General features: G+C 48.0%; 1 protein-coding gene across 4 annotated transcripts in view; it reads left to right on the top strand.

Moving 5' to 3' along the window:
- The window catches only part of ARHGAP22 (Rho GTPase activating protein 22), a gene marked incomplete at its 5' end in the record, with an annotated part of 210,854 nt that overhangs the window by 19,755 nt on the left and 170,102 nt on the right, over positions 1-20,997 (top strand). The window contains one exon of one of the 4 annotated variants that reach the window (XM_081074519.1): positions 19,099-19,503. The exons of 2 other annotated variants lie outside the window; for them this stretch is intronic. In XM_081074519.1, coding sequence (XP_080930645.1) covers positions 19,470-19,503 — 34 coding nt within the window. Of the gene's footprint in view, positions 1-19,098; positions 19,504-20,997 lie in introns of those variants that run through there. One more of the 4 variants, XM_081074521.1, reaches the window with a different exon arrangement.

Below are 20,997 nucleotides of genomic sequence, written 5' to 3'. Positions count from 1 at the left end.
CAGCTCCCTGCAGGTGGAGGGGCTCTCCCCAGTGGCCAGATAAGGAAGTTGAGATTCAGGAAGTTCATTGACTCCTAAGAGCAGCAGCTGCAGGACTCACCGGACCTGGCCTGACCTACCTCTACTGCTCATTCATTGCTGCACTTCTGGCTTTAGGACCGTCCACTGCATCCTGTGGCCACAGCCATCATCTTCCCCACCCAAATTGAATGTACTCAGCAGGCTTCCTACAGTGTGACTAGGTTAATGGTACAAATTGGCATCTCTCAACATGTCAGATGGCTGGCAGGTAAGACCACAAGCCAGTTACCCTAGAAACAAGGTTGGGAGGAAGCAGCATCCTGATGGCTTAGGAGGAAGGTGAAGATTAACATGGGGACTCAGGTGCCCCTGGTGTTGACTTCCAGATACCTGCCCTAAATACCATCCAAGAGTCAGGGCATCTTAAACACCAGCTTTGCCCAGGGTTCAGTTAAGAAATGGTCCCCCCTCCTCTGCCTAGACCTCTGCTCTCTCCTCCTTTAGTCCCATGGCGTGATCCAGTTCCTGTCAACTTTCAAGTCCACGGGGAAGGTCAACCCTCCCATGCGACCACGCACATCATGTTGCCAGTTCTGCACAGACAAAAGCAATATTTAGAGAAAGCCAGGCCTGGGTATAGATCTTAGTCCCACCGCTTACCTACTCCGTGGTCTTACTCAAGTGATCTAACCTCTCCACTTGGGTTCTTCACTATAAAAAGGGGATCATGAGAGGGCATATCTCACAGGACTGTTGTAAGGGTGACATATCGAATAAAAAAGCAGAATCCAAGGAAGGGTGCAAGGTGACCATCCTGAATGAATAGGGATTCCCTTCAAACCATGGGTCCTACTGTTAGTCTTTGGCTGGGAACTGCTGCCTTTGGGAAATTCTTGAAAAGAAAGTGGAATGATGAGTTTGTTCATGATGGAGCCTCTGTGTAGGGATACAGAGACTCTGTACATGGATCCAAACACCCCGTCTTATTTCTCCAGTGTCCAGGAAATGCAAACCGAACACCAGCCAACTGAAGGCCCCAGAGGAAGGTGGACTGTCATAGAGATGAGAGCCATCTGGAGCCATTAAAGGTGGCCAGGCCTGGGAATTTGACTCCATGGGTCCCTAATGAAGGGGTGAACATGTGTCACTTAGCACACACTTGTTGTTCTGGGCACTGTTCTAGGCGCTGGGAATACAGCAGGTAACAGACCTGGAGCTCACTTGTGACCATCTAATGGAGGCATCTGAAGGGATGGGCCTCTCGGAGGATCTTCCAGGGGTAGAGGGCAGGAGGTGCAGTAGGAATTGTTTGATAAAGAATAGTCATTATTCAGAAGATATAAAAATTTAAAGCCCCTGGCTTCTGGTTCCATCTTTGACATATAAAAAAGCTTAGAAATTGTCACTCCCAGCCTTACAACAAGGAAAAAGCTTAACAAACTTAAAACAAATGACTTTTCTTAAATCCATCAGAGAATTGAGGTCACAGGGCAAACCACCACCCAAATCTAAAGACACAGAGAAATTCAGAAAGTAACAGCCAGGATCAGCTTGCCTGAAGCTGAAGCCACTGGAGCCATTAACTGCTAAGAACACTCAAATGTAAGTTAACTACTTGATGGAGGCTGAGTGTGGATTAGCTTCTAAAGGAGAAACTCCTGGGGTCCAGTATTAGTGGGGAGACCCCCATACTTTCATGGGTTTTTTCTCTCCAGAAATTCCACTAGATTCTTAAGATGAAGAATCAAGAGAAATCCCCGTGTGTTTTGAGCAGGAAGAAGGCAAAAGTATCAATTTTGAAATAGGATCAGAGCACTCTCCATAATGAAGTCCTACTCTCCAAGTAAACCAACTTACCAGACCTTAGCTACCTGGTGGAAGCGCAGTTAGCCAAGTCCAGCTCCCTCTTCCAGCGAAGGGGAACAGATGAAAGCTAGGTAATACTTCTGAAGGTCATAGCCCAGGGACTCAGGCCCACAAAAAGGCTCATAATTGATTATAAGTTCCCCTCCTCACACCTCACCACCTCATCAGTAGGGCTCTAGTACAATGGTGACCAGTGATTGCAACTGAAAATGCTGCAAGGCACAGACTTATTTAAGGAGTTCTTAGGGAAATCCAAAGACAACAGGAAGAGAGGGAGGGAGGGAGGGAGGGAGGGAGGGAGGGAGGGAGGGAGGGAGGGAGGAAAAAGAACAAGGATACTAGAGAAAAATGGAAGCCTCTGGCACATACAGATACAATAAACGTAAAACACAGCACAGCTTCTAGCCAGATTAACATAAAACCTCAAAGACTAATGTACCTTAATTCCTATTATCCGATAAATTATGGATGACTGCCAGCAAAAATGATACAAAACATGCTAAAAGGCATTGGGTCCTTCCACAGTGTTCAGCACTGCTTTGTGTAGCATTGGGTGTTAACAGGTCTGTATGGAGAAGGGATCGAATATCTGCCACCTTCCATGAAACCCCAGTGACGTCGCCATGGAACAGAGCTTCAATTCTAGAGGCAAAAACTTAACAAATGTCAACGTAGCACCTCCTAGCAGCCACCATTTATTGAAAGCCTCAGTTTCAGGACCATTTAGAAGCTCAACTCTTTTTCACCAGTCTTCACAATGGCTCTTGGGGTAGATATCGTTAGTCTTGATGAGGCTCTGAGAGGCTAAGACAAGATGTGTCAGGGTTCAAACCTAGCCTGTTCCTTGCCACCCCACGGTGGAGCCTCCATGCTGGAATCAGTACATGAGAAAGACAGAAGACAGAACCAAGAGGCCTGGCTCTGTGAGTCTGTTACAACTGACTCGGATTTGGGGCTGGGGTGGGGTTAGCTACTGCAGTGTAACACACCACTGTAAAACTCAACGGCTTCAAGTACATGTGTACCTTTTAAATCAAAGCCATGGGGCTTGGGTGACTGCTGCTGCTGTAACATGCTTCTACCCGTTAACTGACCCGTGTCCACCCCCTCCACAAGGGTGGACAGAGCACAGAGAAACCGTTAAGTGGTAGTGAGGGAATACCAGCCCCAAACAGCCAACTTTTGTTTTATTTCTTTTATAATAAAAAAACCCACCTTCATCCCTATTTTTGAAGAAAAAAAAAAAAAACTCAACAGCTTCAAATGGTGAGTAATTACTCTTGCTGCTGAGACTGTGAGTCAGGCTTTCCCAGGCTCACATGGTCTCCTGCACTCAGCTGGCTGGTGAAGTTGCTGGCTGTCGTCTGAGGCAGCCACTGAGTGGATAGGGCCACATGTCTCTCATGGGTGCAGAGAAGGGTGAAGAATTTAGGAGATGTTTGCAGTCAGTCAGAGGAGGCTCATGGCTGCTTTTAAGAGTTGGAGGCTCGTTTGCCTGGGTCTCTCTTAGGGCTAGACTTTCTGGTGGTGAGCTAAGCATTTGGACACACACTGTCTGTTCTAGGTGACATGCCGTGTACGTATGAATCTCTCCTTTGCGACAATCCCAGATGGCTGCGTGAGAATGGGTGTGGAGCAGAGACTACCTTCTGAGAACTTGAGGCTGGGGCACCATCAGATCTTCCTGCCCCCGGTTTGGCCTGGGTCAAAAGGAAAGCCCAGCAAAGCAGGTGTGCAAGTGTGAGTGGTGTGGGGGAGGCCCCTCCTTTACAGAAAAGGGACAACGTGAGCACCATTGGTCTAGTTCCTGCTAGAATCAGCCATCTTTAAGCTAAAGGAAAGCATTTCACAGTGGAAATGCAGAATAACAGCAGTGGTAGGCACGGCCCTTTATTGAGCATATTGCAAATGTCAAGTGCGTGTTTTCGAAGCCATTTCGTGCACGGCAGTGTGTCCTGGTGGCAGTATTGTGTTATTATTATTAGGGTGTAAATTCAAGAGACGGACGGACCCTGATTTAAATGTTGCCTCCGTTAAGCCACACCCCAGTCGCTCAGGAACACAGGAGGTCATAGTCGCATCTACCTCAGAGTTGTTTGAGCTAAAGTACTTGCCAGAGTCCCCTGTCTGTGTTCAATAAATGTGGTTTGATAATGACATAAATCTTTATTCCTGCTGAGGAATGAGTCATGGGAAAGGAGTTCATTACTGGGGACTTCCTCTAACTTCCCAACAGCCCTGGGAGATAGGGACCCTGGGAAGTACCGATTTTGCATATGAGGGAGCTGAGACTCAAAGGAAACAAGCCACTGGCCTAAGTTCTCAGAGCTACCCATGGGCTAGTGAAGGATTTGAACTCAGTTCTCATGTCATGGGCCCCAGAGTTAAGTACTCTCTGTGACCCCCCAGACCTCCCTGGAGTGACTGTTTCTAAAAGGCCTTTGGTCATCATATGCTAGAGGAACATAATGATCAGAGCCATCACGATGTGCTTCGTATGGATAGTTCATCTACTCTTCACTCAACGGTCAAGGGTGGCTCAGGGGTCGTTGTCTAGAAAATCAATATTATTTCCAGAGAAATGACAACTGTTGTGAGGAACAGGGCTTCCCTTCTTCCCTTCGGGGTTAGAATACATGCTGTCCCTCTGCCCTAAGCAAAGCGCTTAACGTGCTGATTTCTCCAGGACACAAGAATTCCTAGTTCTCAGAGTTGACTCAGAAGAGTGATCTTTCTGTGACCCACTCACGTTCTCTCAGGTCTGAAGATGCCATGGAAGTTATCTAGTCCTATTCTCACCTTTTCCAAAGAAGAAAGCTGTTCTATAGAGGGGCATTATCTTGGCTGGACGGGGCAGAACACTGTGGTGGGGCCTGAATTTCAGGAACTGGGTATTTAAGGGCTGCATCTTTCTGGTCTATCCAAAGAGATGTGCATATACCCTCTCATTTAATCCTCTCAACAACCCTTGCCAGATGACATTCATGTCCCCATTTTAAAACCGAGGAAACAGAGGTGTGGAGAGATTAACTGATTCGTTCAGGGTCAAGCTCCTCATTAGTGGCCGAGCTGGCTTTGGAAACCAAGTGTGACTGCAGAGAGAGGCTGATTCAAGAAAAGTAACTGAAAACTACACACACTTGCCCCAATGTTAAGGAATTTTATTTCACATGGAGAAAAAAATAACTAACCATGAGTCATTTCAGGAAGCGGTATTTTGTAATCAGTTTGACTTCCTCTTAAGAAATGTGACAGCAAATGAGTCACAGTGACCATCTGAACCAGGTTCCTCTTTTCGGGATGTGTCCCTGAAACATTCTCACTGTGGCAGTTTCCATGTCATCCCCAGGACCAGGAATCAGGGTCACCCCTTTGCTCTGAAGGGTTCTGGAGGGATAGAGGTATGCCCTGACTTGGACAGCCTAGGGGCCTGGTGGGCTGTGTGTCACTCAGTCCACTTTACTGTGTTTGGGGCGGAAGCAATGCATGCTCTGTCCACAACCACTCCCTACCCCAACCTTACGCCAAGGCACCATTATGGATGTGCCCAGGATGGCTGAATCATTCATCTGACAGAGAGTTTAATAAGGTCACTGGAGACACAAAGGTGTACAAGGGATAATGTGTTTTCTGGAAGAACCAGTAGGAGAGTTACGACATAAAGAGCTAGAATGAAAGCTGCTCCAATGCACCTTCCCTCACATTGCCACACAGAGACCCCAGGCTGCTCTGGCCAGTGCTGGGTGACCAGCTGGGGGCAGCAAAGGGCAGCGGTACTTCTAAAGCCCTGGAGCTCTGGCCAGGTCATCTACCCAAGGCTGGTTGAAGGCAGTAGGGGAAGGCAGAGCTCATCACTGGAGGACTAGGCAGGACAAGGCAGTCCCCACAGGCGACCAGGCCAGGTCATTGAGCTGGCGGTGCTTTACGGGGTGGGTGGGGGAGGGGGGCACAGAGGTACATTTGTGAGTAGCCACCCTAGGACCAGCTGCTTTTGCTCTTCAAAAAGGGGCTGACATGCTGACTAGACTTCATTATTGATCAGCATGAAATATTATAAGAATAAACATTGAGTATGGGGAAGGGCAGGGAGATAACACACTAGTGGTGATGAGGGGCTCACCCCCAGGTGACACAGCTCCCACGTTGGCAGCAGCAGACGGTAGTAGAAGAGTTGGGCTACAGACAGCAGGAATAGAGCGTTTCTCCCACCTTCCTGGTCTGCGACTCTGTGAGAGAGAGAGAGCTTGTGACGGGGAGCCAGTGGGTATGTTTCAGTCTGCACGCTCTCATACATGTGTGGGTGATGAAGTCAAGTTCATGGGGGAATATGAGTCTGTGTGTGAACCTGAGTGTGATCATGTGCCTGAGAAAGTGCATGTACGTATGCACATGTGCATGAGTGTGTGACTTGTGAGTGTGTGTGTTAGCAGTCTGATATGTCTGCCTCCCCTCTCACTACATTACAGGCTCTTAGAGCAGTAGCCCTGCTTCTCCTGCTATCTCTTTAATAACTGGCATAAAGGAAGCCACATGCCTACATTCTGTGGAGGGTCAACTATGTATCAAGCATGTGCTACCTGCTTTTATTCTCCATCTCATTTAAACTCCATAGCAACCTTAGGAGGTGCCTCTGACTGCCCCCATTTTGCAGCTGAGGCGATTGAGGCACCAAGAGAGGGTGTGGCTTATCCAGTCCACTCAGCCAGTGCACGGTGGTGCCAGATTTTGATCCCAAAGCCCAGGCTCTGTCCGTGACCACACCACCTCCTGTATTTCAGCAAGCAGAAACCAAGAAAGCCAAATGCTCATCAGGTGGTAGGAGCTAACCAGGACTTTTGCATCTGCAGAGGGTTGATGGGAGCTGTGCTCCAACGGGGCCTGGCTGCACACTATGAGCAGTGAGTACAGCGAGTGTGCCTGCTGTCTCACTACCTCTGAAGTTGCCTCCCCCCTCTGCTCACCCTTGTATTTACACCAAGAGACTGCCTGGTGAGCTATGCTAAGCTTCAAGGTTTGGGAGAAGCAGTGTTTAGAGGCATGAAAAGCACAAGCTCACATGCCAAAGAGATCAAAGCAAATTGCAAGCTAGTGAACAAACTCTTCTAATGTGTGGTGCAATTAAGTGTGTACCTTCATTGGTAAGAACATAGATTGCATTACAGCTGTTCTTGAGGATATGCAATATTTCAGGAATATCTCTTTACCTACAATATGAAAATACAACTTTCTGGGCCAAAATCTTGGGAAAGAATGAACCAGTAGTTGTTCTTACCAGTTTATTGGGTTGTCGATGCACAGCTGGTTCTTGCCATGGAACTGTATGCTAATACACACTCTTGTACGTGTCCTTATATAGTGTCTGGCAGTTTGCAAGGAGCTTTGGCAAGGAGCTTTCACATACACAGCTTTCCTACCTTAGCACTACCCATTTGGGATAGGTAGGACAGAAATTATCATCTCCATTTGATAGATGGAGAAACAACAGGCTTAAAGATGTTAAGGGACTTGCTCGAGGTAACTCAGATCGACGATACAGCCAGGAGTCGGACGCAGGTCTCCTGCTCTTCGCCCACTGTGATGCTCCAGGGCTGTTTTCGTCTGGCCAAGGAAAGCACTTCCGTTTTGCTTTAGTTAGGGTCTTAAGCTCCTCTTGTCTAGACCATCCCAACCCTCCTGCTCGATTCTCAGCCTCCAATACCCCCAACAGAACCACCTTGCCCTGCTCAGGAGCCACTCGGGGACATGAGCTGGCTCTGGGGTAGGAAGATAGATGAGCCCAGAGGCTATCGGTGGAGAGAGGGGGTGCTGGTTCTCTCACAGAGACAGAGAACAAAGCGGGGAGGGTGTAGAGTAGGAAGCATCCCTCTGCCCATAAACAAAGACATTTAGGACCAAGTTCCATGTTGACTTCAGCATCCAGGACGAGGCGCCTTCCTGTGCTCTGGCCAAAATCAAAATCACCACTGCACTGGTCCTCGTTGCCCAGGCTACCTGTTTTAGCTACCATGTTTCCCCGAAAATGAGACCTAACCAGAAAATAAGCCCTAGCATGATTTTTCAGGAGGACATCCCCTGAACATAAGCCCTAATGCGTCTTTTGGAGCAAAACTTAATATAAGACCCGGTCTTCTTTTCGGGGAAGCATGGTATTCTGGGTCCCTTGCAATTCCATATCAGTTTTAGAATCAGCTTGTCAGTTTCTACAAAGAAGTCATCTGGGATTCTGATAAAGACCTGCTAAATCTGTAGATCATTTGGGGGCATATTACCGTCTTAACAATGTTAACTCTTTCAATCCACAAACATGAGATGTTTTTCTACTTATTTAAATATTTTTAAATCTCTTTCAAAAATGTTTTATAGTTTTCAGAGTATAAGTTTGCACTTGTTTTCTTAAATGTATTCCTATGTATTTTATTCTATTTGATATTATGAATGAAATTGTTTTCTTTCTTTGTTTCATTTTCAGAGTATTCACAGCAAGATATAAACATACAATTGATTTTTCTTATTGATCTTGTACCCTACAATCTTTTGGAACTCATCTATTAATTCTGAAAGCTTTTTAGTGAATTCCTCAGAATTTTCTATATATAAGATCATGTCATCTGTGAACAGATAGATTTTTACTTCTTTCTTTTCAATCGATGCCTTTATTTATTTTTCTCGCCTAGTTTTCCTAGCTAGAACCTCCTGTGCACTGTTTAGTAGAAGTGATGAGAGCAGATGTCCTTTTAAATCTGTAGAGATTTGTTTTGTGGCCTAGTGTTTGGTCTGACCTGGAGTATGTTCCGTGTGCACTTGGAAAGAATCTGTTTTCTGTTGTTGTGTTGGGTGGGGTGTTCAATAGATGTCTGTTAGTTCCAGCTGGTTTATAATATTGTTCAAGTCTTCTATTTCCTTACTGATGTTCTATCCTTTATTGAATGTGGGATTTGGAGTTTTCAATTGTCTATATCTCTCTTTAGTCTATTTTTGCATCATGGAGTTTGGTGCTCTATTATTGAGTGAATATATTTATAATTGCTATATCTTGATGGATTTACCTATTTATTAATGTATAGTCCTTCTTTCTCTCATAATAATTTTTGTCTTGAAGTCTATTTTGTCTGATTTCAGTACAGGCACCCCAGCTCTCTTCTGATTACCATTTACGAGGAATATCTTTTTCAATCCTTTTATTTTCAACCTATTAGTGCCTTTGAATCTTAAGTCTCTAGACAGTATATTATTGGATAATGTTTTTTAATCCATTTTGCCCACCTTTTCCTTTTGTTTGGAGAGTTCAATCTATTTATATTTAATGTAATTACTGATAAGAAAGGACCTATGCTATTTTGCTATTTTTTTCTAAATGTCATATATCTTTTTTGTTCCTCAGCGCTTTGAGTACTACTTTTTTGTGTGTTAGATATTTTCTGGCATACTCTTTTAATTCACTTGTCATTTTTTAATTGCATATTTTAGGTTATTTTCTCAGTGGTTGTCTTGTGGAGTTCATCTTAATTTATATCCATCTAATCTGGATTAATACCAAGTTAATGTCAATAGTATATAATTTTTTTCTTATATATATCTCCATTATCCCTCCTCCCACTTATGTTGTTTTCATCACCCATTCCATCTTTATACATTGTGTGCCCATCAACTAGATTTATCATTGTTGTTTTATGCAGTTATCTTTTAAATCAGATAAGAAAAAGAGAAGTTACAAAACACACACTAATGGTTTCTTAAATATTTACATATATCATTACTTTTACCAGTGTTCTTTATTTCTTCATGTGGATTTGAGTTACTGTCTAGTGTCCTTTCATTTCAGCCTGAAGGATTCCCTTTAATATTTCTTGTAGGGCAGGTCTGCTAGCAATTATTTGTCTCAACATTTGTTTACCTAAGAATGTGTTCATTTCTCCTTGATTCTTGAAGAATCATTTTGCCAGATATTGAATTATTGATTTACAGTGTTTCTTTCAGCATTTTGACTATGTCATCCCGCTACAGGCTAACGTAAGGCAGTATACATGTACGACATACTCACTAAGGGCAGAGGTGATACCCAGGCAGGAGTTGAACTTTGAAATAGGTGAGGATGAAATAAAGGTTAGAAGGAAAGAAGTGTTTCTGAGCAGAAGGGCCTCATGCAGCAGTGCCTTCCGGTGAGCTGAGATGATGGTCAGCTACAACCAACAAGAGCCTCTCCCAGGAAATATGACAACAGGCTGCAGAAGGCTGGAGCCCTGGTCTGGAAGGGCCACCTGTGGTTTCCAGTCTGAGACATACACTGATTAGTTTAGTGGCATAATTGGGCAAATAAGGAAGGAAATGCCATCTGTGAGAAAATGACAAGTGAAAGAATGTACCATTTGTGCTGAATTAGAAAGATTAGGAAGTGAGAGAGAAGAGGAATTTGAAAACACGGGCTGAGAACATGATGTGGGAGTCAGAATTCTGTGTGTTGAGGTCACAGAAAGGCAACCCAAATCAGCGAAAGTCAGAAGAAGGGAATCTATTGGAAGTTTATAAGAGATTTACCAAATCCTTTGGGAGCTGGAGAATCAGGCTTGGAAAATGGACAGAAATGATGGGAGTTCCCGAGGGCCTAAAAGCAAGAGGCATGAGGATCACTTTCTCAAATATGCATGGTCTGGATGCCTCTCAGGTCGCCTCCCCTGTGCCAGAGGCACCGTTGTCACAGCAGGGTGCTGTCACTGCCTCTCGTTCTGGGAGGTCCATTCTAACCATCTCTCAGTCCTTTCGTAACAAACACTCTCAGATTAGCTCAAACCCAGGCAGGGGCATCTGATGGGCTGAGCCTGGGTCACTCAGTCATGTCCAACTGCCTGCAGGGACAGAGCAGAGCTGTTCGTCACGTATTCCAAAGAAGGAGGTGGTGGGAGATTGCTCCCAAATAGGCCCAAAGCAAGCTCTGTTCCACTGCACAAATGAGATGAAGGGAAGTTGTGATTGTGAGCATAGGGGATACTTGCATGTGTTTGTCAGCTTGGAGAAGAGAACCAGTGAAAGAGAGAGAGAGAGTAAAGATGCAGAAGGAGGGGAGATAACTGGAAGAGCAGATGGAGGCTATGTGCCCACAGAGGGCTGGTGTGCCCAGAGGAGAGAAGCAGGGGAGGAATCTTGACTTTTTGGACAGGTGCGAGTTGGGAGAGAAGGCATCTGAGAAATTTCCATTCTTTCCATCTGTTGCAGTCCCTGTCTTTCCACGACAAGCAGGTGTTTTCACGAGGGAGAAGACTTGTTGTTCAATAATGCAAAACTGACCAAAGTGGTGATTCATCGTTTTCCAAAATATGACTCTTTGGGATAGGGGAGATTATTTCAGACCTGCTTCCTTGTTGGACCCAAATGAGGACATGGGTTGCCATTTGAGCCTGGGCATGCTGACACCTGGGTACCCTCCCCACCCCCACCCCATGCTTTGAGGGAAGGGTGGCAGCTCCTTGGAACCCAAGTACATCATGTTCCCAGGACCCAGAAACCCACTAGTGAGATGGTATTTCCTCTGTCCCCTCAGCCTCTGACTGCCAGAAACAGGAACTCAGCAGCAGACCCTCCCTGGCGCAGGGTATCAGGCGTGGAGGACGGGGTCCTTCCTGCCACTTCCCTGAGCGAAATTCATGCACTCATGGCAGGGCCTGTCCTGCTGCCAGTTTCACACTCTCGAATAGAAGCTTTCCCTCTGAGAAACCCACAATAAGACTTTGCAGCAAAATAACATCTTTATCTGAAAGCTGCCCAGTTACATGCGGAGCTGCCCAGTCGTCCAAGTGGAGCAAAAGATTCTCATGTGAATTGTATTTATCTGAACCCAGCATTACAGAAGCTTGAAGATGAGGCCTGTGACCTCCACAGAACCCCACGTGGCACACACAGCTGAGCCGCTCCGAGCCCCCTTCAAGACAGAACTCACTGTCCAGCTACAGGGAACGGGGTCAGCCGCCAGCTCTTAGTTCTTTTTGGGATCAGCCTTAACTTGCAAGCCAACTTCATGCTCTTCTTAGGTGGCCCCCAGCCAAGGGCTGCGCAAGGCAGTGGTGAACAAGGTCATGCTCCTCCCAAGGGGCCCACCAACCAATGACAGCAAAAGGCGCTAGTATGCGGGCCTGACCATGTTTTACCAAAGCCAGACCCCTCTTCTGGGTCATCTGCTTTGGAGCTCCCAGGCAGGCTGGCTGAGATAGCTGTCAGGTTTGCACGGTGCTCTGACGCTCCCCTCCCACCCCTCTGCTGCTACCACTCCTTTCTTGAACAGGTGTGAATCCCTAATAAAGCTCTCATCTCATCATCTGCCGTACCACTCATTCATGCATTCAGCACCCAGGAAGCATGCCCTGGACTTCAGCCACCTGACACTAGCTGTTGCAAAGTTAAAAGTGATGTGTGACACAAAAGCGATGTGTTAAAAGTAAAGTGCTACAATGGATGTCGGTACCCCTAAGCCACCTCTCCTCAGACTCGGGCTGCAGGAAGGAGCCTAGAAAACATTCTGGGGCTACAGGTCATGATTCAGGAACTTTCCACACAAAGCCTGCATGTTGGAGTCTGAACCCTCTTGCTCTGGCCTTGTCTGGGTGGTTTTCCAATGGCCAATCCTGGAATCTGCATTTTTGTTATTCTGACTCTCTGCCCAGGATCCCAGGACACAAAAGACCTAAAAAAAAAAAAAAAAAAAAAGGAATCCAGGGCTCTAAACCGCTTTTCAGGGCCTGGGCTGTATATTGGATGGCACTGTGGTGTGTGGATAAACTAGAATTAAAAGCTACGCTATGCATTGGAGGAGGCATGGGCCAAAGGACAGAGGCAGACCTTAGGCCGAAGGCAGCAGGACTGGGGCCATGAGAGCAGCCCCGCCCTCTGGGGCGCGCCAGCTTGCAGCTCCCAAGTATCCAAAGTCGAAACCGAGGATGTGCCAGAGTACCAGCTAGGCAAGGTCACCAAAAGTGGCAGGCAGTTCACCTTTGATGAATCCCACAGTTTTACAATGAAAAAATCTGGAAATAATATTTTGAATTCAGTATTCTGTAAGTTTTGTTTATAGTTTGTATTTAAAGTAGGGGCTATACTATTTAAATTATGGGTTAATTTTTAAATTGTGTGTTAATTATGGGTAATTTAAATTCTATATATTTAAATTATGGGTAAGGTCTTAGTTGGGTCTGGCAGGAGGGCTCTGAGAAGTTTCCTGTGGCCTCGGGCTTGGGGAGATTTAAAGGTGCCAAACTCTAACCATGAGGCACTGAGCAAGGGAGGTGATGCTGAAGCAGGGTTTAGAGGGATACATCAAAGTCTGGTAGGTGAAGAAGGGCAGGCAGAGTGTTTATCTGGTGGGAAGTTCAGCTGCAGTGACAAAGAGCACCAACTGTATAATGGCTGTCCCTCTCATAGCCATCGAAGATGCTTCCGAGTTGACAATGGGGTGTGGTTCCACTCGGTCATTCAGGGTCCTAGACTGTGGGGCCTCTACCATCTTCTCCATGCCACTTCCAAGGTAGTCCCATTCTAGTCCACCAGGAAAGGGAGACACCCATGGAGGAATGTTGGGGGGAGTGCTGTGGGCCAGGCCTGGAAGTGTCACATCATGTCTGTTCATAAGCAATGGCTAGGACACCATCACACCAGACTACAAGGAGGCTGGGAAATACTGAGCACCTGGTTATGCCCAGGATGAAGGGGAGAACAGATTGGGGTGGCGAGTGCACTCCCCACAGCAGGGAGTTGACAGTGAATGGGGCACAGGGAATGAACGTGGTAGAGAATGACCAGAGGCACGCTGGCAGGTGTCTAACAACCAGCTCTCCAGAAGGAAGAACATAGCATTCGCCTATCTTCTTGTTGTATATACTCCCATCACCATCAATTTCAAACCACTGAACAAGGAGTTGGGAAGAGATGCGCAGTAGCAGTCCAGTATACAGCAGTCCAGTATACAGGGGGTGCCAAAAAATGTGTACAAATGGACACTTTGGTCAACGTTGCTCAAGCAGTAATTCGCCATCATCAGAAGGGTCTGGACACTGATAGGAACCACTTTGAGCACCTCTTATAATTGCAGAAGTCAAATGTAACTTGTATTCATCTTTTTTTTATAGGTATATATTGAGCATTACAAGTTTAACACAGGTTTTTTTTTTCCTTTCTTGAACTGTGTATACATTGTTTTGACATCCTCTGTATAGTTGTATTAGGGTTCTTTAGAGAAACAGAACCAATAGGAGACAGATGAGATAGAGGTAGAGGTAAGGGTAGGCGAAGGGGTCGGGGTAAAGGGAGGGGCAGAGATGTAGAATTGGCTCACGTGATTATGGAGCCAATATGGCTGAGAAGCTCCAAGTGCTGCAGTCCACAGGCGGGGACCTAGGAGAGCCAGGGGGACAGTTCTAGTCCAAAGGCCAGCAGGCTCCAGACCCAAGAAGAGAGGGTATTCAGTTCAAGTGTAGAGGCAGGAAAAAAACTACATATGTCCCAGCTTAAGGCCACCAGACACTTCTACTCCAGGAAGGGTCGCCTTTTGTTCTATTCAGGCCCCCAACTGACTGTGCGGCCCACCCACATTGGGCAGGGCAATCTGTTTTCTTTAGTCTACTGATTCAAATGTTAATTTCATCCAGACACACCCAGAATCATGCTTGATATAATGTCTGGGCATCCCATGGCCCAGTCAAGACAACACGAAAAAGTCAACCATCACAAATAATGTTTTCACCATATAGATAGTTGTGAATAACCTAAGAACGTAGACAATAGAAAAATGAAGTAAAATAATTAGGAAGTGCTGCGTGTCGAGTATGTGTTACCTTTGTTTTTTCATATAATTTATTTAATTGCAAGTTTATTTAATTAAATTTCTGATGATGTCTGTGTTACACAGCTGGCTTCTGATAGCACTCAGGGCTGTTGGAGCCAGCCGGCGGTCCAGCACACCACTGGAATGGACAGTGGTGACATGCTTGGTCACTGCCACATCAGCTGCCTGGCAATAGAAGCAGAGAGCACTCTGAGCAGGAAGTCGGGGGACACTGGTGCTGGTGACCCCTGGGTAGGCATCTCAGAATCAGGAGAGCAATGTTTCCCCTCTGCCTCCAAAAGAGCACACTCTGTCCTTCCTGCAGCTTCTAGAACAAGGAAGCAGGGCTCTGCTATTTCTATGGCACCTTGGTAAAATTCAGACAGAGGAGTACCCTCCTGGTGGTGTTAAGGTCTAGAATCGACCGCCCCTCAATTGGACAGAGGACACACGCGATAATGCAAGTCACACAGCGAGGTTTATTTCCAGCTAGCTGGGGTCCAAGTATCTGCCCGACGCAGCGGGTTTCAACAAGGACCCCGAGCACTCAAAGCCAAGGGTTTATATAGCATCTTTAAAGCATCCAGTAATTTTCCATAGCTTCAAAGAGTATACATATCATGGGCTTGTTCCACATTCTGGGGATTTGACAAGATAAGCTGGCTTGTACCCCACCCAGTCGGCAGTTAACAAGATAAACTCTTTTCAAACAGGACATCTGGTCCACACCCTGTTAAGGTCATTCAGAAAATGGCTTCCTTTCTTATGCTAACCTACTCTTACAGTGGCAGATCCCCCTGACCATACTAGAATATGTGGCAAGACAGCGGAGCCTCACTGCCCCTCTGCGGGACACCAGTGTGCAGTGTGCAGACTACACACAGTATCTGTGCCTCTGCATGGAACGGAGCTATCATCTCCCGTAGTCTTGGGAGAAAGCCCCCTTACCTCTTTCTAACTGAGACTGATTAGCTAACCTGTGCCTCCCTAGAGTGACAATGAGCAAAGACTGCCTCTGGTGGGCCCAGGCTCAAGGGCATGCAGTTATCTTCTAAAGTGACGGTTCTGTTATGGCCGCACTCTGTATCACCTAAGGGGCTTTTCCAACTCCTGGTGACCAGTGTACATGCCAGACTGGTTAAATCAGAGCCGCTGGAGTCAGAGGGACGCAGCAGTTTGTGTTCAAAGTTCCCTAATGTGCAGCCAAAGTTGAGAACAACTGTCCAGCGTAAGAACATCCAAACTAGAGAATTTTATTTGAGCCAAAGAGAATATGCCTAGAAGCAAGATCTCAACAGACTACGATAAATGCCTCCAAGAAATGACAGTTTGTAGTTTCTTTTATGCATTTGGAATTAAAGAGGAAGACTACAGGAAGGCGGGAGAAAGCAAGGTGGGGATAGATTACAGGATATTTACCAAGTTCATGGGCTCTTTTGAAGGTGGCCACAGTTTAGAAGGAGAGGTCTGAAAAGAAGCATTTCAAAGGTGTGTTAGTCTAGATGCACAGAAACAAAGGACAGGGCTTGCTTAAGGCAAAGATAAGCCTTTTACTACAGAAGTTTTATTCCTGGGGTGGGACTGTCCACCATGACCTGCGCCATTAGGAATTTATGATCAGATCACCCTGTGAGGTGACTTTCCATAGAACCTTTTTTTGTCCACACACTGATGTGAAGTTATCTTGACTCTGAACCAACGATGTCGGTGGGTGACTGTCCCACCAGGAAGTGTGCATTTCAGCAGATGCCTTCTGAAGAGTTCTGCCCTCCAATCCTCTCCCCTCACCCTTCAGTGTCTAGTGATGCCTGGCCCAGAGCACTCCTTAGAAATTGCTGAAATGTTGCAAGGCAAGAAACAATGAGGTGCCCTGAACCACTGTTGGGGGGGGGGGGCAGTGCTGTGCTGCTGGCACAGGACAGTGGGAAAGGAGTCCGTCTTTCTGTCTCCTGCTAGGTAACACCTGCATTTCCCCTCCTTGGTCTCAGTTTCCTGCCTGTGAGGGGGAGTGAGGCAATTTCATCAAATAAATGCTTATGCAGGAGGACATTGTTTTTAACAGATCCCTCACCCTGTTCTTTCTTACCACACCCTCCATCCCAGCAGCCTCAGAGGTGGGCAGGGTTTGTAAACTTCAGGAAGGAGGGGGCTCTAGTGGCCCTTCCAGCCGGACCCCATGGAAATACTTGTTCCCAGAGAAGTACTGGGAACATGGTCTGAGGGCAGAGAAAAGGAAAGACCTTCTTTGCCCCCCTTCCTGACCCCCACCATTCTCCAGTGCAGAGTCTGGACTGCCTCCTGACCTTTTCCCAGCTTTACTTCTGGGTTTAAGCCCAGAGCCTCTGTGGTTTTGTCCAATTCCAATGCAGATCCCCGGAAAAGCAGGCGAGGTGACTTAATGTCATTGGGGGAAACAGCTGCACCGAAAAGAATGCCTGGGGGTGATTTCTTAACCAAAACAAGTGTGAGTGGACTCGGAAGAAGTCTTCGGGGCATTTTCCTGCCTCTGACTTGGAGGAAATGGTCCAGGCCACATTACTCACAGGGCTTCATGATTGCTCAAGGTTTTGTCACCGGCCACGGGACCTCGCCCTGTGACCCTGATATCTATGTGAGGTTTCCCAGCTCTACAGCCTCCCCACTCCTGGGTGGCCTCTGTCCTAGCCTGACCTAGCTTGAAACTGGCCCAAAAAGAACAGGAGCGTGATCCCATCATTCAGTGGTGTGTCCTGGATCTGCCCATCAAGTCAGTATTCCTTGTGAGGCTTCTGCCTGAGTACAGCCTGGGGCACATGCCTGGGAGTGAGGAAGTGTTTGGGGCAGTCTAAGGGACACAGAGGAGTTCTGCAGAAGCACTTAGTGTCTCTTTCTGGTGGTAGAATAAACATAATTTCACAGAGTACTTGCTTAGCATGATCAGGCTTATGTAGCTGAAACAGTGTGGGAAAGGGCACGTGCAAAGGTGCAGAGACAGGAGCAGGGGCTGTGCGTGCATATAGTAGTATGTAGTTTTAGCAAGAGCTAGGTCACAGAGGCAGGCCTGGACAGTACCATGAGAGGCCTCGAATGTTATGTCAAGATACTTATTCAAACCTGAGGAGTGGCTGAGGGCCAGAATAAGTGGCTTGATGCTGAGTAAGCCAGCTTTGTCTCCGTGGACTCTGCTCTCTCCCTTCAAGCTGGTCATTTGATCCACCACACCCTGGCGAGTCCTTAACCTCTCCAATCCTCCCCTGCTTTCCATTCTCCAGATGCTGTCATCTCTAGCAAGGACTGCTGCGGTGGGTTCCCAGCGGACCCCAGCCCACAGACCCTCTTCCCCTCCAGCTGCGAGAGCTCATGACACATCAGTATGACATTTAAGGATCAGGGGACATAAGGGGCACTATGAGGATTAGGGAGGGATCCCAGCTGTTAACAGCAGAGAGGTTTTCAAATCACTGGTCTTTCAACTGAAAGGATCCCACAGTACCTGCCCGAAAAACCCAGCCCTGGGCGCGAATCCCTAATGGGGCCCCTCTGTGACTGTCAGGGCACAAAGGTTGGTTCTCACCATCCAACACATTCATTGAGGGCTGTCCAGCCAGGAAATGTTCACATGAAGTGGTTGGAATCTGGGTCTTTAGAGAGACTGGCATCATGGAAAATCATGAGCTACAGACACACAGCCCGGGGCTCAAATCTTGCCCTGACAGTACTGTGTGACTTTGGGCAAGTTGTTTAGCTTTTCCGTGCCTTATTTTCTTCATCTGGAAAGTCATAATGGCCCTGCCTCAGGGAATCTGAGAATTAAATGAGACATTGAATGTAAAGTCCCAGCCTCAACACTGGACACACAGTAGGCACCTAATAAATGATAGTGATTACTGTGATTGCATTTCTTGGGCGAGTTCTAGGATCCTGAGGCAGAACCTCCCACACCTCCCACACCCCACCCCCAGCAAAAATGTCCCACTGTCCACTCTTTAGAATTGTGCTGGTATGAAACAAACAGGACAGTTAGCAGAGACTCACTACTCCGTGAACAGTTGTTGAGATTCCGTGGCTGGGGCCTGACCTAGCTGCTTCACACGCACTCATTGCTGTCACCTTACTAAGGCAGGGGAGACAAGTAACGCCCCGACAGGCGCACGCATCTCCCCGGGGCTCCAGTGCCCTGAGGATCCAACGCCGCCGAGGGGGCGCGGTCCTTCCAACGGTTGGGACTGCGCTCGGAAACTTCCTCCTGGACCCTTATGGCAGGAAACGCCGGGCAGAGCGGGTCCCGTGGGACCCGTCCCTCGCGCGCAGGGCTCTCGGCCAGCCTCGCTCCGACAGCGCTCCGTCCCGTGGCCTCCCGGAGAGTGGGGCGCAGCCTAGGAGCCCTCCCCGCGCAGAGGGCGGATCCAAGCTCGGGACCGCCCGCCGGCCGCCGGGTGGGAGGAGAGCCCGGCGCGCCAGCTCGGCCGGCTGCGCTCGGGGACCAGCGGTGCCGCGCGTTCCCGGCCGGGCGGGGGGACAGCGGCCGCCCCGCCCCGGCCCGGTGATCGCTCAGCAGCGGCTACTGAACCTCCTAATGGTTCAGTCGGATGGGAATTAAGTCTTGGATGGATCAATAACGCATCGAGGTTTATGTAGTCCAAGGCAGGCCGGCGGTCCGGAGCCAGGAGAGGGAGCCCAGGGAGCCTCGCCGGGGACGCCAGTGGCCGTGGGGGCCCTTGTGGGGCAGGAGGGGCAACTGAGGGAGAGGAAGAGCAAAGGGAGGCGGATGGCAGCATGAGCGGCCCAGCGCAGGAATATGCTGAGCCCAAAGATCAGGCAAGCCAGGAGGGGTAAGTCCAGCTTCGTGGGGGCGGATCTGGGCACCGTGCGCGTGGGTCTTCTGAGGAATGTGTGTCCCCTCAGATGGGGAGGCGTTCCGGACGTGTCCTGTGACTGACGTCCCTCCTAGTGAGACTCCTGGGGTCAGTGGGGGACAGACCTGAGACGACAAAGGGGCGATGGGCATCTGGGCCAGTAGGTGTGCAGACTTTACTCCTATTCTGTCTGACCGAGTCCCTGTGTTGCTCAAAGTGACTAGGTGACAACTTTGAGGAAACTTTGTACTTTTACTACAAGGGAAATGCTGGATGCTCAAGATTTGCCTCAGCAGCCAAGACAAAGTGACCCCCACTAGGGAGGCAATCCTGGCTCCTAGAGACAGCCAGCTCCAAGTGAGGGCCCTCATGGGGGACCTGGAAGGCTGTTCTGCAGAGCCTGCAGGAGTGGCTGGCTGGGCTACAGGACACAATTCCTTAGGCAGCTGGGGGGTGGGACGGGGGCTGGCTGGCAGGCACTCCCCTGGAGAACTCCCTGGAAGCTGCCGGGTCTGGAGATGAGGGTGCCTGTGGGAGGAGCAGATCCAGACACAGTAAGAGATGGAAGTCAGAAAGCCTTGCAGGAGTGTGCTGCAGGACTGGGCTGGCGCCCCAGCCACGCTGTCTCCCTGCAGATTGGCCTGGAGACTCACGGTAAGTCCCAGGGCTAGGGACAGCATCTTCCTGGGCAGCAACTTCTTGGCTAGGGCAAGTGTCATTTTAGATGAGAACATCTGTCTCTTAAGAAAATGGAATGTGTCTTTTCAGGTTGCCAATGTTTGTGGAGGGCTGTGCCTCCTTGTGAGCAATGAGCATGAGGACAGTGGTCTGGAGGTGGGTGCAGCATCTGCCTGAGGAGCTTGGAAACAGTGCGAGTCTTACCCTGGGTGGATGGCAGGGACCCTCTAGCCTCCTGCGAACTCCCTGGAAGCACACCTGTCTCATTAGCATGTCACAGGCACATGGATGGTTTTGGGGGGAAGGCTGGCCCTCCAAAATGTTCTCAGAGACATCATGACACCCCCGTGGGGTGTTGGCGTGGAGTGTAACCTGTGGGCCCCAGTGGGCAAAGGAGGGCTGTGCATAGCTCTGCTGACGGATGGGGTGCAATCTGGTGATGACCGAATGGGTGGACCAGGCCAGGCCCTCTGAGAGAGCTCAGGTCTACCTGCCACTCCTATTTCACTCACTAGCCACTGGCCACATGTGGCTATTAGCACTTGACATGTGGCTAGTCCAAATTAAGAAAATAATACATGCTAGGTTTTAATGACTTGACAGAAGAAAAATGCAAAATATCTAATTAATCATTATGTTACATTGATTATATGCTGAAATGACAATATTTTGGATACAGTGGGTTAAATCAAATAATATTAAAATTATTTTCACTTGTTTTTCTCTTTTAGTGTAATTATTAGAAGTCCATATATGGCTCACATTATATTTCTATTGGACAGGGCTGGTCTA

Source organism: Rhinolophus hipposideros (assembly GCF_964194185.1).
Source record: "Rhinolophus hipposideros genome assembly, chromosome: 15".
Taxonomy (NCBI): Eukaryota; Metazoa; Chordata; class Mammalia; order Chiroptera; family Rhinolophidae; genus Rhinolophus; species Rhinolophus hipposideros.
This window is presented reverse-complemented; position numbering and strand designations above follow the sequence as displayed.